Source organism: Physeter macrocephalus, chromosome 8 (genome assembly GCF_002837175.3).
Source record: "Physeter macrocephalus isolate SW-GA chromosome 8, ASM283717v5, whole genome shotgun sequence".
NCBI classification, from domain to species: Eukaryota; Metazoa; Chordata; class Mammalia; order Artiodactyla; family Physeteridae; genus Physeter; species Physeter macrocephalus.
In genome coordinates, this window is record NC_041221.1 from 131216144 (window position 1) to 131237140 (window position 20997).

Sequence of the window (20997 nt, forward strand, 5' to 3'; positions counted from 1 at the left end):
ACTCAGGAAGCCCTCCAGCCTCTGGCTGAGAAGCTGGGAGAAGATTCCTGTCAGCTCCCCACCACAGCATGTCCCTCCCCTGCTCCATTGTGTTCTACGGCTCCCCAGACTCATGTGGTCATGGACTAAAAAGGATATGAGGGCCAGGTGTGTACCCTGAGTCTCCCATCAAAGCAGACCAGGAGAGCAAGGCAGGGGACTTGCTCAAGGGCGCTGACCGCTGTGTCAGGAGTGGAACGCAAGGCTCTTGCCTCCTCAGAGTGTCCTGTCCACCTTCAGGTCTGGCTCCTTGGCCTGGCATTTAAGGCCCTGCCCTGTCCACTCACCTCCAGCCCTGCCACCCACCAGGACTCTGTCCTGAGACCTTTAGGCCATATAGATCAAACTGCAGTCCGGGTCCTACAAAGCAGTCTTCCACCCTCCTCCTGGCCCTGTGCCCCTCACCAAGCCCCTCAAGGGCAGTTACCCCTCTCTCCCACACTAGCTATTCCCTGACTCACTGGAGCCCCAGTTATCCCAGGTCCCACATGGCTCAGAGCCTGGACCACAGAGGCAGGAGGAGGTGACCTAGAAGGCAAGGCGCTGGCTGATGGGGAGGACTCCTTGGATGCCACACAGTGGTCTTAGTTCCGGCTGGGCTGCTTGGGGTAACCGTCTCCCTCCTGCTCTCTCTTTCCCTGACGCAGAGCGGTCTGGGAGGAGAGCAAAGGGCAAGAAGAGCGACTCGAAAAGGAAAGGCCGCGAGGGTCCGAAGGGCAGCCCCGAGAAGAAAGAGAAAGTGAAGGCAGGGTCCGACTCAGTCCTGGGGCAGCTTGGTGAGTGGCCTGGTGAACACAGCCAGGCTCATACCATCACTCCACTTGCAGCTCCCCACGAAAGGCCATGGGGACCACCAGCATCCCTGCTGCAGAGTGGGACGCCCGAGAGGGGTAGCCAGGCCCTTGTTTGCCTGCGCACTCCTTCCAGCCGTAAAGGAGACTGGGATCTGGCATCCTGAGAGTTCCTCTTTTGTAGACTGGAGACTGGGCCCAAGAGCTCAGGGACTGCTAGGCCATCCTGGCCTTTCCAGGAACCCAGCATCATGCTGGGAGGTGAGGGCCTGTCATAATTCTCTGTCCCTGTCCCCCTCTGCCAGAATGTCCTCAAATGGGCCTCCCTTCAGCCCCAGCAAATCTTCCGGGAGCCACCCAGAGAGACCCATGGGAGTGACCCTGGCCCAGCCCATCTCATTGTCACAGACCTATACTGCTGCCCCGTTAAGCACAGCAGTCCTAGAAGGACCCTCAGCCTTGGGCTTTGTCTCCTAGGATGTCACATGCTTCCTCTAGAGCACTTCTCAGGGCAGGGGTGGTGTCCCCTTCCCAACCTCACCTCTAGTGTAGAAGCCCCAGGTCATCTTTTATTTTCCTCAGTCTCAGGAAGGAAACAACTTGGTATCTAATGGGCAGCCCAGTCTCACCAGCTGCCGCCTCCCAAGACCTCAGTAAAGGAGGGAGCGCCCATAGCTGGAGCTGGCCCTGGCATCCAAAAGGGGCCCTTCTACCCAGATATACCTTGCTGTCCGGTTCACGCCTGACGCCCATATCCAAGTTACCTGCTTTGGAAGCTCTGAGAAGCGACACATGAAAATCTAGTGCCCCCTGGTGGCCCGAGGGCGCTTTCCTCCATTCCTCCATCCCTTATGCCCCCAGGATACAGGATGATGGGCAGGCCTGGGCGTCCACCTTGTGCAGTCTCAAAGGGCCCTCGCTTGGTTTCATGCTCTGCTGTTGCCACTTTGAAATTCTTAATAATTTTTGAACAGGGAGCCCCATTTTCACTTTACGCTCTGCTTCTCAAACTGTGAGAAGCAAACTGTGACTCAAACTGTGACTGTCAAACTATCGCAGGAGCAGGACGTCCTTCTGGGGAGAGGGGTATTTGGTGTGGAGCCTGCTTTTTGGCGGTGTTGGCAGGATGGATGGACGAAACAAGATAACTCATCAGGGTCTAGTACAGAGGGAAAGAGGGAGGAAGGCACGGTGGCGTGCAGGGGAGGGTCAGAGAGGGCTTCCTGAAGGAGAGTGGGACACACACCTGCTGGCATCTCACCTGCCTTCTTTCTCCCTTCGGCCAGGCCTGTCCACTTCGTTCCCCATCGACGGCACCTTCTTCAACAGCTGGCTGGCACAGTCGGTGCAGATCACGGCAGAGAACATGGCCATGAGCGAGTGGTCGTTAAACAATGGGCACCGCGAGGACCCTGCTCCGGGGCTGCTGTCGGAGGAGCTGCTGCAGGACGAGGAGACGCTGCTGAGCTTCATGCGGGACCCCTCACTGCGACCTGGCGACCCTGCCAGGAAGGCCCGTGGCCGCACCCGCCTGCCTGCCAAGAAGAAACCACCACAGGATGGGCCCGGTTCACGGACGACTCCAGACAAAACCCCCAAGAAGCCCTGGGGCCAGGATGCTGGCAGCGGCAAGGGGGGTCAGGGGCCACCTGCCAGGAGGCCACCACGGCGAACGCCTTCTCACCTGCCATCCAGTCCTACGGCCGAGGACTGTCCCATCCCAGCAGCTCCCGAGAGCCCCCCACCGCTGGCCCCCGAGACCCCGGACGAGGCAGCCCCAGTGGCTGCCGACACCAGTGTCCAAGTGCCTGGCCCTACGGCGGGTCCCAAGCCCTCAGGCCGGCTCCGGCCGCCCCGCGAGAGCAGGGGAACCCGGAGATCGCCAAGTGCCAGGCCTGATGCCGGGACAGGACCGCCTTCTGCTGTGGCCGAGAGGCCAAAGGTCAGCCTACACTTTGACACTGAGACTGATGGCTACTTCTCTGACGGGGAGATGAGCGACTCAGATGTGGAGGCCGAGGACAGCGGGGTGCAGCGGGGTCCCCGGGAAGCAGGGGCTGAGGAGGTGGTCCGCATGGGGGTACTGGCCTCCTAAGTCACCCCCTACCCCTGTCCTGGGCCCTGCCCTGGTCCGCCCACGAGGCCTCAGCCCAGTCACAACTGCCATTTCCAATCTCTGCTGAGTGTCTCAGACCCTCGAGGCTGCCACTCTGTTGTGGTTTTATTTTTAATATAAAGAGAGTTTCGAATTCCACAGTATTGTCTTTCCTCTGTGCTGGCCTAGGACATTAGGATCCTTTACATGGCTCTGGCCACAAGGACAACACCAGGTCCTGGGCGCCATCCCTGCCGCGGCAGCATCCCCGCCCGGCCCATGCGGTATTGCTGGGCTCCTGGCTACACGTAGGCAAGGTGAAGAAGAGCTCAGGACTCCAGCCCGCTGCCACTGGGTGACACAGAGTGTCATTTGGGCATTATTATGGCAGATGGGCCAGCCCAGGGCCTGTCCCTCCTTGCCCCCAAATCCCACTGGGGTCCATCTGGGGGGTCCTGCTGCACTCCACTGATCCCCAAGGAAGTATACTAAGTGATACCCAGCCAGAGTCTACTCACTGTCACAAGCACAACGAGCTTATACGAGAAAGCACTGAGGGGGCGAAGAGGGCCTGCTGGTTCCAAGGGAACCACAGCCGTTCCTGATCAACCCACATCATCTGAGGCCTGCCCGCCCACCCCGTGACCCTCCACTCCCTTGCTGCTCTGCCCCTGCCAGTGCCCAGCCCGGCGGCTCTGGGAAGGGCTTCCCAGAATCCTTCCTGAGCTGTGCCGTTTTCTCAGGGGACTCCCAGCCAGCCAGCCGCCAGCGCCGGCGGAGGGCTGCGAGGGAGGGCCAGTGCCCAGATGGGGGGCGTGGGGCTCAGACTCGCCCACTGCAGAGAATCGCTCTGGGACTCCAACTTCCTTCCTTCCTTCGGGGCCAGTCTCGGCCGAGGTCTGATCACTCCCACATAGCTGACCAGACCAGACCACTTGCCTTTTCAAGTTTCCCAGTCCTGCTAAGAGATGAGCTTCTCCCTCGGTTTCCTTTTGGAAACTCCTCTTTCCAACAAAAGCAGTGGGATCCCGGGGCCCAGGACGCGTCAGTGACGGCCTGCTGGGGCTGTTTTAAGTCTTGCTGGATCTTCCTGGTTCCTCTCTCCCTCCGAGCCTTAACCCCCTTTCCCAGCCATTCCCTCCCTCCCCACCATCACTGTCCTGCCTTTCCCACCCCACCCTCTAGGTCCCAGGTAGTAGCTCTGAAGAGTTTCAGTGGAGTGGCCCCAGGGTGACAGCTCAGGGAACAAACAAAAAAAGGAATTCAGTGAAAACGTGTTTTTCTTTCTTTTATGAATTACTCCTGGATCACTTCTGCCACTGGTAAAGCCAGAACTTCTCCAACAAGAACCTTGCAAAAGTCCAGTGAATCAGTCGAATCATTCTGTGGATGCCAAAGAATATTTTGACCATAATACAGCACAGCCTGGACCTGACAACTTGTCACTTGGACTTTTTTTTAAATGGAGCTCTTTAGCAACCAAGTATAGAAACATGTTCATCGCACACATCCAAGAGGCGAGCCCAAGCTCTTGGACGAGGATGCTGTTCTGCTGCTGGTGTTGGATTTCAGATCACCGGGCTGGGCCCACTGTGAGCTCTCCTGAACTCTGAGACTCACTGTGGGAGGAGACTGATGGCGAAACCAGCGTGGCAAAAGTGTTACCATGGGGTTGCCCCCACGTGACACACAAAGCGCAAATCAGCGGGATGGGGAAGCAACTCGAGCACCCATCCCCGACTCCAAATTTTCAAGGTACGACAGTGGCATGATCATCGACATTCAGTTTCATGTGAATTTTATCAAAACAGGAAACAAAGACAACGACTAAGTTTAAAGGGTCGGACAGATTGGTCCAGTCGGAGCAGACTCGGAGTGGGCTTCGAGGACTCTGGGCGTTGGGACGGCATGAGCTACCATGTAGAGTTTAGGCTGCCTGCCCGCCCGCCCTGGTAGTAGTGGCCAGTGCAGTGTCAGCATCAGCGTCCCATCCCCGTCTCTGTTTACTGCCTTTGAATAGACCTTCCTTCCCCGTGCTTCGGGTCACCCCGGGCCACAGCCTTGTCTGCGCTGGATTGCTCGGTCTGACCTCACAGGAAGCAAAAGGGACGAGCTTTAAAGAACAACCAAACTCTGCCGGGGGATGGGGGTGCCAGGAATGGCTCGGGTCCGGTAGACTCGATACTTGCCTGTTTACCCTTCATCCATCCTGAGGCAGAGTCTGGGCTCCCTGGGGGTGAGGGTAGGGAGAGAACCAGGGTGGGAAGGTAGTGGGGTCTGGCCAGGGTCTGGACTGGGTGGGCCAGGCAGCCAGCACTCTTCAGAGGGCCTCTACTCAAGTTGGCCTCTGGATTCCAACCCTTTTCCCGATTGGCTCTTGCTTTGGATTGAACTATGCCTGGGGCCCACATCCTGCACGGAGTCCAAGTGTCTGTAAGGCTGGCTGGCCGGGGTCTCCCAGGCCACACCCTAGAGCTGTCCTTGCCAGGCAGCTGTCCACCCCTAGGATGTCCACCGGGCTGCAAAGAGGACAGGGATACCGGTTCCCACTGCTGGCCTTTCTGCTATTAGCCACAGCCCCTTCGCTCTTTTTCCAGCCTGCCTATGGCTTTGCCGCCTCGGAGGTTAAGATGGGAAGCTGGGAAGAAGGCAGGAGGCCTTTTCCAGACCAGAGGCTGAGGCAGATCTTTCGCTTGGCCGCATCTGCCCACGCTCACTGGCCCTCCTCAGGGAGGGAGAAGCTGCTCTGGAGCTCATCCGGGCTGTGTCATCACCACCCTCCCAGTCCCCGCTGCCTACCTCCTTCCCCCTCATCACAGTGAGAAAGGATAATGTGCACGGAAAGTATTTTTATGGATCATAAATGTATTTTAGAACAAATAAGGAGAAGAAAGGTAGAAGGGTTTATTTTATTAAATGAGCTCTGACTCGGTGACAGTGTGTGAGCATTTGCAGTGTGAAGGTCTCAGGTTCCTTGGAGAAGCCACCCAGGTTTCCAAACATGGGTGTTGGACTGTGGATGTGTGAGCCTGTTCCAGAGCGCACACCTTGTGTGTGTCCGAGTGCAGGCGTATCTGTGTGTGTCGTGTATGGGCACACGATGGGACTTGGGGGACAATTGTTCGAGAATCACCTGCTCGATTCTAACAGACATTGGCAGCAGCTGGATTTGGCATTTCCTTGCTTACTGCCAGATGTGGCCAACCTCTGCCCATACCCGAAGCTCTGTAGAATGGCCTGGGTGCCTGTAGCAAGGCCCTTGGGGAGGCCACTTCCCATGCCCCTGGCCCAGCTGGCCACATTGGCCAAAGAGCCAGGCTGGAGTCTGGGACCTTTGGTTGTTCTTTAAGGCACTTCCTGCTACTTTGTCCCTCAGATGCACAACACTCTGTGCTCCACATCGGCTCGGGGTGGGGGGATGATATGAATGTCACAGGAGGAGACACCTTCTGTCTTTGTTTCAATGAAAGTGATGTGCCATTTGTTAATATACAAGAGAAATATTGAAAATATATTGAAAAGAGCAATTTTAAATTATTTTTGGCTTATGTTGCAATATTTATTTTCTTGTATTAGAAAAGATTCCTTTGTAGAGAAAAAATGTATTTTTCATTAACGCAAAAACCTATTTCTCCTTTTTGTACATTGTCCATGTTCGCTACCCTTCACGAGCAATAGAATGTATGGCCGCCTGGGGGTGGCCGGTGCCCGCGTGCCCTGCATGATTCTGTGTTGCCGCTGCCGCGTAGCTCCCAGTCCCATCCTGTCCTGCTCACTCATGGGGGTCTTCCAGAGCCCAGCCCCCACTAGGGCCCGTGTCTTCAGGACCCCTCTGCACTCCTCGTGTGTTGGCAAACGCAGTTAATAAAGCGATGTTTTCTGTGCCGGCTGGCGTGAGGCTCTGTTGCACCGGGGGCGGGGGGTAGGGGTTCAGTGAAACAGTGAGTGTTCCCTGGCTGTCCTAGGGAACGTAGCGAGTGCTCAGCACACACTGGGGCTGGGCATGTTTCATTTGCTCCTCACTGCTGTCGTACCCTGCAGTTCAGAGTGAATGATGGAGCTTCCCAAAGCCACACCCCTGGTAAGAGGTGAAGTTCAGCGTTAAAGTCGGGACCCCTTGAGCCACCTACCTGGGGCAGTGGGAAGGTTTGGGAGGAAACTCAGGCCTCTGTCCCTAGATCAGGAAAGGCTTTTGCCCGGGCTTGTTTTTCACTCACTATTTCCTGAGTACTTACTCCCGACCAGGCTCTGTAAAGTATGGGGAATGTAGCCACCATCTCTGCCCTGGGGGAGCTCACAGACCAGCAGGGACACAATGAGGGAACTGGGAGGTACTATGGAGGCCTGGGCTGATTGGGCAGGGGTGCATTCAGGTTACTCTGAGGAAGCAACACCTTTCGTTCATGCATGCATTCATTCATTCACTTGACAATTAGTCTACTGAGCATACATCTCATTCTGCCAGTGTGCTGGGTCGTACACGGTGGATGGCACCAGGACCCCTGCCCTCCCGGAGCTTCCAGGCTTCCAGGCGTCGTAGACTTGAAGAATAACTAGTTGCTCGCCCAAGGGGAGCTGTCTGGGAGGAAGGGACAACAAGCGCTCTGGGTAGAGGGCTCGGCAAGCGCAAAGATGGATTAAGCTACGTGCAGAGGGGTTTGAACCTCCTCTGAGAACCCAAGGGGAGGCTGTGTGGAAAGGGACTTGAATTGAGACTCAAGGAATCTAGCTTCTGGGGCTGCTGACTTAGTTGTTAACCACAGAGAACTGCCCCATTTCCTCACTGATGCAATAGAAGGTAAGTCCCCGAGGGCACCTCCAGATCCAAAGTTCTGTGATTCCCCCCCACCCCCCGATGCAGAAAAGTGATGGAAAGAAACCTGGGGCGAGTGTATGTGCTTTGAACGCCTATGGAGGGAGGTGTCCCTCACTGAGGGGCCACATCCCTGCTGCTGGGACCTGGGAACCCTGTCTGACAGAGCTGTGTGGGTTCTTTCAGGGCACCCAGCTGAGAGTGAGAAGGGCTCACTCTGCATCCTCAACCGCAGTCAGCGTGAGGTGCTGGAGGATCAGCCCCAGGGTTGAGGGGGCTCCTGCTCGGCCAGCCCCCCTAGCTGTGGTTTGGGGCCGTCAGCTCTCTGGGCCAGCTGCCCTGGGCTCGGCACCCCAGCCTCTCCGTCCTCCCAAATCCAGGCCCACTTGGCCACAGTGCTCCAGAAGAGCGATGCAGGGGCTCCGTGGCCAGGCCTGCAGCTGCAAAACTGTGGAGCAGGAGAGGTCAAGGTACCTGTGGGTCCAAAGCAGCAATGTGCAGTAGAAATAAAGTGTGAGCCACATATGTAATTCTAGTAGCCACATTTTTCACGAGTAAAAAGAAACGGGTAAAATGAATATTCATAACATATTTTATTTAATGCATTATATCCAAAATACGATCACTTGAACCTGTAATCAATATAAAATAATTACTAATGAGCCAATGGCACAGGAATCCGAGGGGAGGCCAGGTGTCCACTCCCCCCGTTTCGTTCACGCACACATTGATTCAGCACTCATGGGGCGTCAGCTGCTGGGCCCTGAGGACTCTGGGATGACCACATGCCCCTCTGCAGAGACCAGGCCAGTGTGGGAGACAAACTTTAATCCGATAGTCCTGAAACCATGTGCAGTGACACACAGACTGCACGGCAGCGGGGAGGGACTCTCGTGCCCACCCTGAACTTGCCTTGTTCTTGGGAAACTCCTGCAGGGTAGGATCTGGGACGCCATCTGCTGCCCAGCCCTTATGCCGGATGATATGTGGTTTTTTCTTGCCACAATTTTTTAAATAAAAGAATACTATATTGGAAAAAAAAAAAGTAACCCTGCTACATTTAATAATGTATGACTGCTTTGCTGCAACAACAAACACAATGTTAAGGAAAAAGAAGCCATTCTAAAACATTAAAAAGAAAAAAGAGGGGATTCCCTGGCGGTCCAGTGGTTAGGTCTTTGTGTTCTCACTGCTGGGGGCCCGGCTACGATCCCGGGTTGGGGAACTATGCTCTCGCAAGCTGTGCGGTGAGGCCAAACAAATTTTGTTAATTAAAAAAAATTTTAATTTTAAAAATTAAAAAAGAGTTCACATTGGGCCTCTCTGCCTTTCCTAGAGCACCCATGACTCCCCTGGGCCCCCCAACTCAAACTCAAGTCTCCTTTTTATTTTAACCCAACCCTCACAGTTTTTTTGCACAGCACTGTAGGAAAATATGTCTGACCCAGGCTGAGGAAACCAGGGTTCTAGTCTTCTCTCTGCCGTTGACTTGATGTACCTCAGTTTTCCCATCTGTAAAATGGGAGAAGAGGTTGGGGATACTGCTTTCTCTAGGTCCTGGCGGGGAGGGTCCATGGTCAGAGGATGTGGTCAGTGAGGATCAGGTGAGAGTCTGCTGGGGCCCTTCATTTTACCTTAAGACCAGCTGGGTGAGGTGGGGCTGGCTGGCAGAGGGGGCCACGTGAGCCTCCAGACTGAACTTGGACAGAGCAAGAGCAGGAAGACGCTGCAGGCTTTCACACAATCAGAATGCCATCATGGCCGCTGATTCATCTGTCACCAGGTGAGGGGTCAGTAGGAGCATAGCATTAGCCATGGGTGTGATCATGAGGTCCAGTTGGGACAGTGACAGGGTTAAGCACTGAGCAGGGCCTGCAGGCACTGGAAGGAAGATGAGGTGTCCGTCCTCCAGGCTTGGGAATGGGGCCGAGGCCTCGCTGGCAGGGCTGGGGGCGCTCTGTGATTTGGGTGACAGCAATTGTAGGGTGGGCTTGTCCAGGTCTAGGGGTTTGGGTTCAGTGGGCAAATCCCCCTTATTCTCTCCCTCCATCCTCAGTTAACATTAGCTAACTGTGGCCGTTCGGGTCCAGAGAATTCATCCATGAACACACCACAAAGGAGAAAGTGACTAGAAATGGATTCTTGTGGGCCTTGTGGTAATGGAGAATTAGGCACTGTGTTTTGGCCCTTTCTGGGCCTCAGTTTCCTCATCTGTCAAATGAGGATGAGAGTTCCTACTGGGCCCACCATGCAGGGTGGCTGAGAGTCACAAAGTGGGCATGGATGTGAAGGGAACAGAATGAGGAACCACTGACTGGGTGAGGGGAGGGGGAACAGCGGTTTAGGCAGAGGGCGCTCTAACGCTGGCAGACTGACCAGAGGCCAGGAGGCCCGAGGGATTTGTTTACTGACTCCCAGAATCCTAGAGGTGAAGTCCTGCTGTTTACAAGTTCTCAAGGGCCTTCCTACCCCAACCAGGACACCTGTGGTCTGGGGGCAGGGCAGGGCAGGGACTGGCCACGTGCGGCCCCGGAGGGGCCGGCTCAGGGCGGATTGTAAGCACCTGGTGTTCATCAAGGAAGCCACTCACGTGATGCCTGTGCAAGTCAGCTGCCTATGCCTGAGAAACACCCACCTTCCCAGCATTCCCGGTTCCTCGGTGGCCATCCTGAAACCTTGTAACCCAGGAGGCCCGAGGTAGCCGAATTCCTCCTGTCCCGCACCCTCACCCCCTTTTGCAAAGAAGGAACGTTCCATTGCTAGGGACTGAATGTTGGGAGCAACACGAAGCTCAGAAGAGCACCAGGGTTTGCAGGAGAAGCCAAGTAAGAAAAGTGACTCAGCAAAATAAACGATCACCTGTGGATATTCTGAACTGCTATCTTGGGACTCTGGGTGATTGCCTGGTTCTGGCGACAGGTGCTTGGTATACAAAACTTTGTTTCCCACACGCCAGCTGTAATATTCATGCTCATCAGCTTACAGAAGGAAGCCTAGGAGGCTTGGGAAGGAGCTGCCATGGACTGGCCTGATAGCTGCCTCGTCCAACGTAAGACTCCTAAATGGCTTCACGGCAAAGGGAGCAGTGTGTCCTGTAGGGACGTCAGGAACCAGAGGGGATGCTTAAATCTTAGGGACCCCTCTGCCCTCCAGGAGCACAACCCTCTGGACAAGAAAGTGTATGGGACCAGTACCAACCTGCACCGTCAGTCCTGGGTCCTACTCGGCCCTCATCTGAGGAGCCGCATCTGGGTGATAGGACCTCAGTGTTTAGGGGGGTGGGGGGCGTGAAAGCACGTCTTGTCCACCACCTTCTCTAGGACAGCCTCTGAATTCTAGTGACAGAGAGAGAGCCTGTCACTTTATAAGCAACCCACTGCTAAGCCATCTGTATTAAATTAAAAAACGTCTTCCTTAAATTCAACTGTAATTGTCACTCTGAAACGATGTTTCTATTCACAGGCAGTTCTGAGCCGGGGAGCCACAGAGGTCAAGTCCAGTCCAGTGTTTGCTGGGCTGTGTGATGAGTTAGGACACCCTGCCCACCTGACTTTTCAAGTTCAGGACTTTTCTAGGGGCTTAGAAGGCAGGGTACTCCCCTCATCTACTTCTATTACGCTTCTCCTGCTCGATGGATGGAACCACTAGATCCCCACACTGTGCAGGCAAAGCCAGTCCCAGGTAAGAGGTGCATGGAGAGGGGGGGTCAGAGAGGGACAGGTGTGGTCTCAGCTCCCCACTCCTAGCAGTACCCTCAGGGAGCCCCACTCCCTCAGCCCGATGTCTTGTAGGTTGTGTAGCTGTGTCAACAGCTCCAGCTTGTGTTTTATTTTGACCTCAAACATGTGTCTTCCCCGTTGTCAGTGCCACACATTCCGGTGCACATGCTCAGTGTGGCATTTTGGGGATACATGTCTGTCCAGATGTTCTCAGCTTCAAATAGTGTAGCCTGATCTGATGGCCCCATGAGCAAGCTCTCCTGGTGGATCCCCGGCTCCTGCCTTGGGTTGGAAAACATGGTCATACGTCATAAAATGTTGGTTTTGGAATCGGTGTTAGAAGTAGCCTACTTATCATGACAGGTGAGAAGCAGGTTGAAAGATGGGAAAGATCAGCCCCGCTCTTCTGCCTCCTTCTCGGTTCAGGCCTCATGTTCTCGTCTTTCCCTCCACTGACATTTCCGTCTAAGATGCTCTCCACACAGCACCTCTTCAGGCTCTGGACTCTAACGGCCCCAAACCACAGCGTGCCCTTTTCTGCCATGCCTCTGTCATCGCTGCTCTGTCTGCTCGCACTATCCTCTCTCACCCCTTCTCCACTAACCAGTTTATACACCTTCAAGATTCAGCTCTGGTGCCCCTTTTCTAGAAACCTCGATGGTGTTTGGGGGCCTTTCCCTTTTGCCTTCCATGGTGCCTTGGGCAGATCTCTGCCCGTTTTTCATCATCCCATGCCAGTCCCCAGCAGGCAGGTGTTGAGGAAATTCCTGCTGACTGGTGGAAGGGCAGACAGAAAGTAAGGCCAAATGTCCCAACCTGAATCCAATACCAGCACAATACTTGCAAAGTCCCTGGTGATAACGGTTTTCCACGCGTAAGGTTTTGTACATGAGAGAGAGAAAAAAAGAGAGAAACTGGTGAGTAGGGACCCCGCCTCCTACTTTGCCCAGCCCAGCCCTGCACGTGGAGTGGTGGGCAAAGGCTGCCCACCTACCAGGTAAGCAGAAGGGTCAGGCACTGCTTCTCCAAAGACGGAAGGCAGATTGAGGCCCCCGAGAATCCAAGAGGGGTCCCCCTGCCACCTGACTGCCAGAGGCCTGTGGATTCTGAACCTGGCCCCAAATAGAAGCTGAGGTGGAGAAAGACTCAGACTGTTCTCTAAATATCTTTGTGCCACTGCCATCTGCTGCAGTCGGGAAAGAAAGCAGCGTTGCGTGGTTTCCTTCAGGAGCTGTCAGAGCTGTGTCCCCAGGCAATAGAGCCCCTAGCTGTAAATAAGCTCTGGGGCCCAGAACAGGGCTGGAACTCTCCTGTTCTGCGCCTCACCCAAAGAGGGGCTCTTGGCCATTCAGGTCTCGAAAGTGAAGTCCCAAAAAGGAGGAAAGTCAACGTGCTTTTCTCCAGACTGCAATCAATCTGGTGTGGCTTCCCAACCAAGAGGTGGATCTAGAGAGCTCAACCAAGGACTAGGAGAAAACCTTAAAAATGGTGCTATAACTTGGTAATGTTTATAATCTCTAGTTTCTGAGATTTTGCTAATCCCAGATGAAATGAGACTACAATTCCACTGATGAGGTTCACATTCAGTTCCTTTTAGCTCAAGAAAGTAGTAAACAAAAATCTCCAGTTTTGACCCCCAAGTGTTTCTCTGTCCACCTGTGTGTACCTCACCTCCAATTATTTCTTCCCTTTGTTTACTTTTACCAGACATGAAACATGACACCTGTGAAGATTTTGACTGGAGGACTGTTACCCATTAACCCAGGCCCTTTCAATACAATCAGGTAAGAAAGCTCTTCAGTTTCTTTTTGCAACATTACCAGCTTGTTTGTAGTGGCATAGTGCCATCACCGAAGTCCTAGTGACTTTAATAAACATGTTAGATGGTTCACCATAATGCCCCCAGTCAAAATCCACATTCCAAAGCAAGGCTTCCTTTGTTTACTAAACAATAGCCAGAAAATTACTGTCTTGGTGTCTGATTTTAAATAAATTAAGAGGCTTTGTAAACACAGGCTCTGACCTTTGTCAATTAACTGAATCCCCAGTTGAACCCTTTATAAGGGAGCAGCAGAAACAGGGCCCGTTTTAGGACCTTTGTTAATCATCAGGTTTCTAAGCTGCTGTTCTCACCTTTCAATTAGGTGAGGATGGTGGCCACCACCCAAAGGGCTTCTTTTACAGTTTCCTAGTTCCTCTATTCCCAAAAAGGTGCTTTTCACACTCTTTTGGGGGCTATGACATTGCATTACGTGTAGCTTTAGTACAAATATCAGATAGTCTAGTGGGATATTATATAGCTAAATTCAAGAAAATGAGCTAAATAAACTGGACTTTATTTTCTTAGCATTTATCCCTTCAGTGCATTCACTACCTACCTATTAGTTTCAGTTCAACAAATAACTTGAGTCCATACTAAATCTCTATTTGATGGACCCAACTGTAATAGAATCATGATTGTTTATGTTAAGAGTTAGCACAAAGCTTGATGTCCTGCACACTGTTAGTGGGAAGGTTAAAGGGATGGCTGTAGAAAGGTTTTATATTTGGATTTAAGTCTCAAAAGTAGCTTGATAACCCTTAACAAAATGATAAAATTTTTCATTCGAATCACCTGAGGAGTTGAAAAAAGTCTGCTTCCTGAGGGCAGCCTGGGCTTTGGGTGATTCTGAATTGCAGCCAAGGTTGAGAACCACCGACTACAGGTTACATCGACATAGGATTTACTAATAAATGAATTCTCAGGGGAAAAAGAAAAAAAGATAAATTTTTTTCTTCACTGATTGGCCAATGACCATTTAGTGTTACTAGTATTTAGTGTTATATTACTGTTTTTCCTAAATGCAAATCCACACACTTTGGCACCAGAAGAACCTGAGAACCCTGTTGAAGATTCGGATTTCTGCCCTCCACCCCACCCCGGATTTACTGAATCACAATTTTTGGTGGGATTTTTTTTTTGTGTGTGTGTGTTTTAAAGCCAGCTCCCGCCCCACCCCCCCAACCCCCCGGCTACCACACACACAGGAGATTCTGATGCATACTAAAGCTAGAGAACCTTGATGTAGATAAAACCAACCAACCAGCTGCCTTATTTTTCACATTTCAACTGACTTGGCATTGTGTAAGTCCTACTACAATGTGCCCATGAATTGTTTTCAGTCTTACAAGGCAAATTAGGCCTCGGTACGTAATTTAAGCAAAGGTTCCTTGGAATCCTTGCACAAAGGGTATGTTCTATAATCATAAGAATTTCGAAGTCCAAGAAATTTCTAATAAGCACGATGAAAATTACAATTGGATGGTAAAAATGGGACTTGACACCAGAGTGTTTCAAAGACCAGGTAATCATTTTATTTTTCTATTCCTGACACTCAAATTCATAGGGGGTGAAAAGACAACAGAACGTAATCAAAATAACACACAAACACAATTCAAGGACATTTAACCAACTATTATAGCTGTTCTTTGTAAAATATATAAAGGTAAACAAACATCTTTATATAAATTAATGCTTAACAATCTGTATACACTGTAAAACAGTTGTTAAAATTCACACTAAGATGCTAGTGCAAGCAGTGGTGTACAAAAGTGCAAACAAGGTTAGTGATGAAAAACTTATCACCGACTTACCACTTCAACATACTCTGCATTCAGTCAAATACTGAAGGCCTCACCACGGAAAACACTTTGATCACTTTTAAAGTTATGTGACTACATTCACCCTGAGTGCTCTTGCCTCATTATGGCAACTGATTATGAGTTCAGGTTAGGGGCAGCACCAGGGAATCCAGAAACCCATGTGAAGTTGGCCATTCTGATGTGACTCTTCATACTTGATAATGAAAACAATTTCAAGGACAACTTGTATGTCAAAAACTGTAGAACTGTCACCTCCCTTTACCCTCAAATATTTAAAACTAAAATTAAATCTAATTCCCCCGCTTCATTTAAAATACATGCTGAAGAAGAATGCATCCACTCCAGTGTGGCTTTTCCACAGAAAATAGTTCTGCATGAAATCACTCAAAAGCCTTTCCCATTTCTGTCCTAAAATCTATCTGGGGTAGGGGCACTCCTGAAACAAAGTTTACTTTGGATAAATTTGCTTACTTTACTGTGATTACTTTGGATTCTGTTTAACAGCGTGGTCAAAGCCCGGAACAATCAGGTATTAAATATATTAGCTACTTAATGTTCCAAATTATGAGGACAAAAATTAGTTAGTTCAAAATTGCATCTTCAACAGACTCTGTAGATTCCCTTTATACTCAGGGATCTTTTTTATCCAGGTGTGGGCTGGGGTATGTGAGGGGTAATGGTTCCAGCGTTCAAGAGTAGAAACATGGTTTTAACAAAATTCTAATCACTTTACACAGAGGCACAGTCCTATATTTTTAAGAGCTTGTTCTCTTTCTTTCCTTTTTCCTCTTTTTCTTTTTTTTTAAAAAAAAGCACTAATTTGCATTTCAAAAGGATAATGATGGAAATGACCAGAAACATAAATATGGAGCTTTGAGAATTTAGTCCTTAATTGAAGATATACTGTTTTCTGAACTCTTAACTATTTATTACAAAAAAAATTTTAATGTTTATAGAAAACCTTTAATTCCCTATTAATTTTGCATCCAGAAGTTTATATTTGCTAATCTCTATTTTCTTCATGCTCTCTTGGAGACTTTTTGAAGCTTCACCAACTTTTACATATGTTTAAAATGATCCAAACAGGGACTTCCCTGGCAGTCTCCACGATTCCAATGCAGGGGACACAGCGATCCCTGGTCGGGGGACTAATATCCCACATGCTGCATGGCACGGCCAGAGAAAAAAAAAATCCAAACCATATACTCTAAATAAAATCAACACAAGATTTTCTGAGAGACTTCCTTTTATATTATTTTCAATGTACTCTGGTCAAAATTTATTTGGCAATAGAAGTCTTGCAAACTTCAGTCCTGTAAGTGACTAAGACTGAAATGCTACGTTGAGTCACATACCAAGTACAGTTTCAGAAAATGTAAACCTGTCTCCTGAAACTCTCAAATCATGTCAACTAGAGGTATTCTGTTTTTAATGATGGAACTTGTGAAAATGCTGGGTTAATTAAATCATTTTGCAGAAGGCAAGAAACACTATTATCGGGCTTCCCTGGTGACGCAGTGGTTGAGAATCCACCTGACGATGCAGGGAACACGGGTTTGTGCCCCAGTCCGGGAAGATCCCACATGCCGCAGAGCGGCTGGGCCTGTGAGCCATGGCCACCGAGCCTGTGCATCCGGAGCCGGTGCTCCGCAACAGGAGAGGCCACAACAGTGAGAGGCTCGCGTAACACACACACACACACACACACACACACACACACAAAAAAAAAAAAAACAAAAACAAAAAAAATAAAAAAGAAACACTATTATCAAATATTACTCTATTTTAATGATTTACAAGTAGCTTATGTGCTGGAAAGCGCTACACAGAAGTGTGAGCCAGTTGAAAACTAAAGAAAAGAAATGTTCTGTGTATACGTTGTAAACCACAGTAAATTTGTATATGTACACAGGCACACAAAACTAAAATTTAGATCTTGCAGGCAATATCTGAATTCATACTTCTTTGGCACTCAAAGATACTGGGTCAACTAAGCCAATGGTGAAGAATATTTTTTCATATGCTTTAGGAAATATCTGTGCCCCAATTTTTAAAAATGCTATAATCTTCAATCTGAAAATTCACCAAGATAAACTGGAATCCATCAATTTAAACAGTTACACAAAAGTATAATTAACAGCAGTCATTGAAACAGGTGTGAGGTTGAGAAGCTCTTCTTTAAAAATACAAAAGCCAGCTGAGACCCTCTATTTTTAGTTTTGGACTTAAGATTTTAAAACATCTTTTGAACACTTCCTGATTTATATGGAATCCAATCTTAACTTGTATACAATAGTGTTAATTACATTTTCACACTTTACAGTGGGAGGAACAAAATTAACCTATGTCCCCAATACTACCATTTACCCAAAAACTACTCCGCAAATGTACACACTTGCACAGGCATATACAGAGTATATGTTTTCCCCATGTGCTTTTACTGCTTCTTGGCATTCTCTTAACTTGCTTCTCCTGAAGGAAGCAGTGACTCAGTGTGTATGCTCTGAGGAGCTCTCAGAACTAGATGGTAAGCCCAATGGCTGGGGAATTCTGAGGCCCGTCTCCCTGGAGCTGGCAGGAAAGTGCAGCTTCATTTCCAGAGGTTCAGGCCATAAGACTCTTACATCATTGGGAAAATATCCACAGTTTAGTGTGGTCCACAAAGTGACTTTGTTCCTTTGATCCCAGTGACAGACCTAGAATGAGAGTTCTGGAACAATATATTTTGTACCAGAAAGCAAATCCCCTCTAGAGAAACCAGTAAGCTTTTTCCTTTATACCAATTTATAACACAAATAATTAACTTCTCAATTATCACAATAGATACTAGGAAATACTTGAAGAAAGGCATGTCCCTGTAAATATTGGAAAGATACCATCAACAAGAGGCAATTACTTTTAATAAGGCTTAGTTCTGTCTAGTCAAGATGTTAAAAATGAGTACTTTATAAACATATCTGGCAGAATAAACCAAGAGGCTGAAATGTCATTTGCTACTTTTCCCATGGTGCTACTGATGTTTCTAGGCAGGGAGAAAGCTTTTTATTTTCGTTTAGAAGGAAGCTGAAAGTGAAATAGAATAGGTGAATTCCTAAAACCTAATGTCATGGTGAAATGACCTTGTTGGTTTAGCTAACTGGTAATTCCTTCCAGGCATATCCTTCAATCCTTATTTGCTTCATATATTACATTATTGATGACAGAAAGGACTACAGTAACTCTGATTTGGACAATAGCTAGAGAAAACACTAATTCTGATATTAAAATTACTCTTGATGGAATTAGAGCAATCTAGTCTCAATGGAATTGGTTAAATATACTATAAAACCTTGGTTTATGACGAAGAGAGGAAACCTTAAGCTTGACAGCCTTTAAAAATAAATATTTGGCACTTGTCTTTCAGCTAATTATGGGAATCTCCGACATATGGAAAAAAAGAACTCAATTTCTTAGGAAATTAAAATGCTTTAAAAAGCTAACTAAAATCTTATTAGAAAGCCTATCAATGAGGCTTGCAGACACTATCACATGGCAAGAATTGTATCAAAAAACAAAAGCCTTTTGTGCTATAAAGTGAGAGCTAGCTGAGAATTAAAAAAAAGAAAATTAAATACATGGATTCATTTTCTTTCCACCAAGAAATAAAATATGCCAAAAATGCAAAAGAGCTGTAGGACAGGAGCAAAATCCCCAAACATCTCAGTGACAAATGAAGGAGAATAGGCTCTTTTTCCTCAGATGCACGCCTCCATGATGAAACTGTGCACAAGACCCTACTTGTCGTTTGCCCTGGAGAGTACCATTAAGTATAAAGAGACTGGAGAGTACCTCTAAATGTGTGGAGACTGGTGCCTGTCACTACTTTTGGTGAAGAGGCACAGAATACCAAACCAGTAAGACAGAGCACTTCAGAATCAGACAACTGGAATGGGCCTATCAAACCAAAAATTAACCTTGGGTTGTACCAGAAGATGTGCTTTTCTGCAGAAGGCCGATCCCACAGGGACTAGGACATGGACCCCATCAGCATTGGTAATGGTAGTGTTACAGATAAAAATACACATGATTCAGAGATAAATGTGGTATAAGGTACAACCAAACACAACTTGTCTCCTGGAAAATGCAAAAGCCTCTAGGAACTTAAGCATTATTCTAAATATTCTGAAGCAGTCTCCTTTCCCAGTAACCCCCTCATATAGCTAATAGTAAACATACAAAATTTCAGAGCATACTAGCCAGATAAGACACATTAAAATGAAACATTTGCCCAATAAGGATGCCAAACATTAGGGTTTGCTTTATTGCATGACGTTTGCATAAGAAAAAATAATGAAAACTGTAAGGCATCATGCAATCATCAATAAGCTAATTATTAACTGTTCACTTAAGATAGTTGGACACATAATCTAAAATTTAAAAACTAGTTCCAAAAAAGTACATAAAAAGTTTAACATGATGAACTTTTAAATATCGTTTACATTTGTAGTTTCATATTGTTAAAAAGTGCTTCAAAGGTAGTCTGGAAAGTTGCTCTTTAAAAATGGTGCTGGGGGTAATGTCAGATTATAAACTGTAAAATCTAATTATTTTTATGGAATTAGAAAGCTACACTGTGATATTCAGCTTACTTGAATCAGTCTTCAATTCTCACTCAAATTAGGTTGATAAAATATTAATAATCTAAAAAACATCTGTTTTCTAACCAACAAAAGTCTATTGAATTCAAGTTATGCATGTTGAGTGATCAAATCTCTGAGTAGGCCTGAATGGTGAGACCTTGAACCGATGCGGGCTGGTGTTAATCAATGTACTGAGCCATCCAGCGGAAGCCTTCTCCATAGCCTTGTCTTTTGAGCACACTACACATAAAAACTTCTAAGGGCCGGGCATTCAGTTCTTTCAGAGATACACTGCCCTAGAAGAGAAGATAGACATTATGCTGAATGACCCCTTAATGAAATAAAAGCTCCACTCCTCAGGAGAACTGCAGCTCGTACATCTTAGAACAAAGGGTGACTGTGATAAAGCCACAGCTGTTTGGCATCCAAGTACCCTCCCCTAAACACACAGGACATCTCCTCTCACTCTACTGGAGGACAGGATGTCTGCTCAGTGGGACAGAGGTGAGCTTGTGAGGCACACAAGAATGAAAATAATCTGTGACTTAGAAAAAATTCAAGTTACCTGGGACAACTGGCTTCACTTATACTAAAAACATTCTCTGAGTAGGTTTATGACTAAACAAGGCATTTCTTAAAATTAATGTGGAGCAGGGACTTCCCTGGTGGTCCAGTGGGTAAGACTCTGAGCTCCCAATGTGGGGGGCGCCAGTTCGACCCATGGTTGGGGAACTAGGATCCCACACGCAACGCAGCATGGCAAAAAAAAAAAAAAAAAAAAAAAATTAATGTGGAGTTGAGTTATTAAAAAGAAGAAACAGAAAATAGAGCAAAGTCTACCATATCTAACATAAGAGTCTCCTTCCATAGGCTGCAATATGTCTCTACTCAGGGATTTTTCAATACTAAGGTCCTTCCCCAAAACAAATACCAGTAAAAATGAATGCAAAAATAATGTGTCTTAAAGCTTATTATAAAGTATATGTTCAGAAAACCCCAACACTGCTATGGTCAAGTTTATATTTTATTTTTATCTGTGGTAAACTCAGGGCTTAAACACTGAACTGAGGGCCTAAATACACTACTGGTATGCTTAAACATTCAAGTATATTATTTAGTGGCTAATTCTGAAAAATTATGACAAATAAAACTTAGAAAGCTTTCATTTAGTTTCTCATAAGCATAGGCTTTGACATTTTTGATACCACCAAGAAAAGGTTTCATTTCATTCAGTGGTAGAAAGAAAATAAATGAGGACATTAAAAAAAGACCCAAATGT

At 48.2% G+C, this 20997-nt stretch overlaps 2 protein-coding genes and 1 long non-coding RNA gene across 13 annotated transcripts in view; 2 read left to right on the top strand and 1 right to left on the bottom strand.

The window, feature by feature from the left end:
- The window catches only part of JADE2 (jade family PHD finger 2), a 122089-nt gene extending 117764 nt beyond the window's left edge, over positions 1 to 4325 (top strand). For 9 of the 10 annotated variants that reach the window (XM_028493241.2, XM_055086769.1, XM_007107065.3 and 6 more), the window contains 2 exons: positions 687 to 815; positions 2117 to 4325. In XM_028493241.2, coding sequence (XP_028349042.1) covers positions 687 to 815; positions 2117 to 2925 — 938 coding nt within the window. In that variant the 3' untranslated portion in view covers positions 2926 to 4325. The remainder of the gene's footprint in view (positions 1 to 686; positions 816 to 2116) is intronic. The other variant, XM_028493248.2, reaches the window with a different exon arrangement.
- A 6078-nt stretch (positions 4326 to 10403) lies between these two features.
- LOC114486766 (uncharacterized) overlaps positions 10404 to 20997 on the top strand; it is a 35636-nt gene continuing 25042 nt past the window's right edge. For both annotated transcript variants that reach the window (XR_008618123.1, XR_003681055.2), the window contains exons 1-3: positions 10404 to 10563; positions 11201 to 11419; positions 13165 to 13241. This is a non-coding gene — a long non-coding RNA (uncharacterized lncRNA). The remainder of the gene's footprint in view (positions 10564 to 11200; positions 11420 to 13164; positions 13242 to 20997) is intronic.
- SAR1B (secretion associated Ras related GTPase 1B) overlaps positions 15889 to 20997 on the bottom strand; it is a 30287-nt gene continuing 25178 nt past the window's right edge. Inside the window, exon 7 of the mRNA XM_007107063.3 lies at positions 15889 to 20014. Within this exon, the coding sequence (XP_007107125.1) occupies positions 19898 to 20014 (117 nt within the window). The 3' untranslated portion in view covers positions 15889 to 19897. The remainder of the gene's footprint in view (positions 20015 to 20997) is intronic.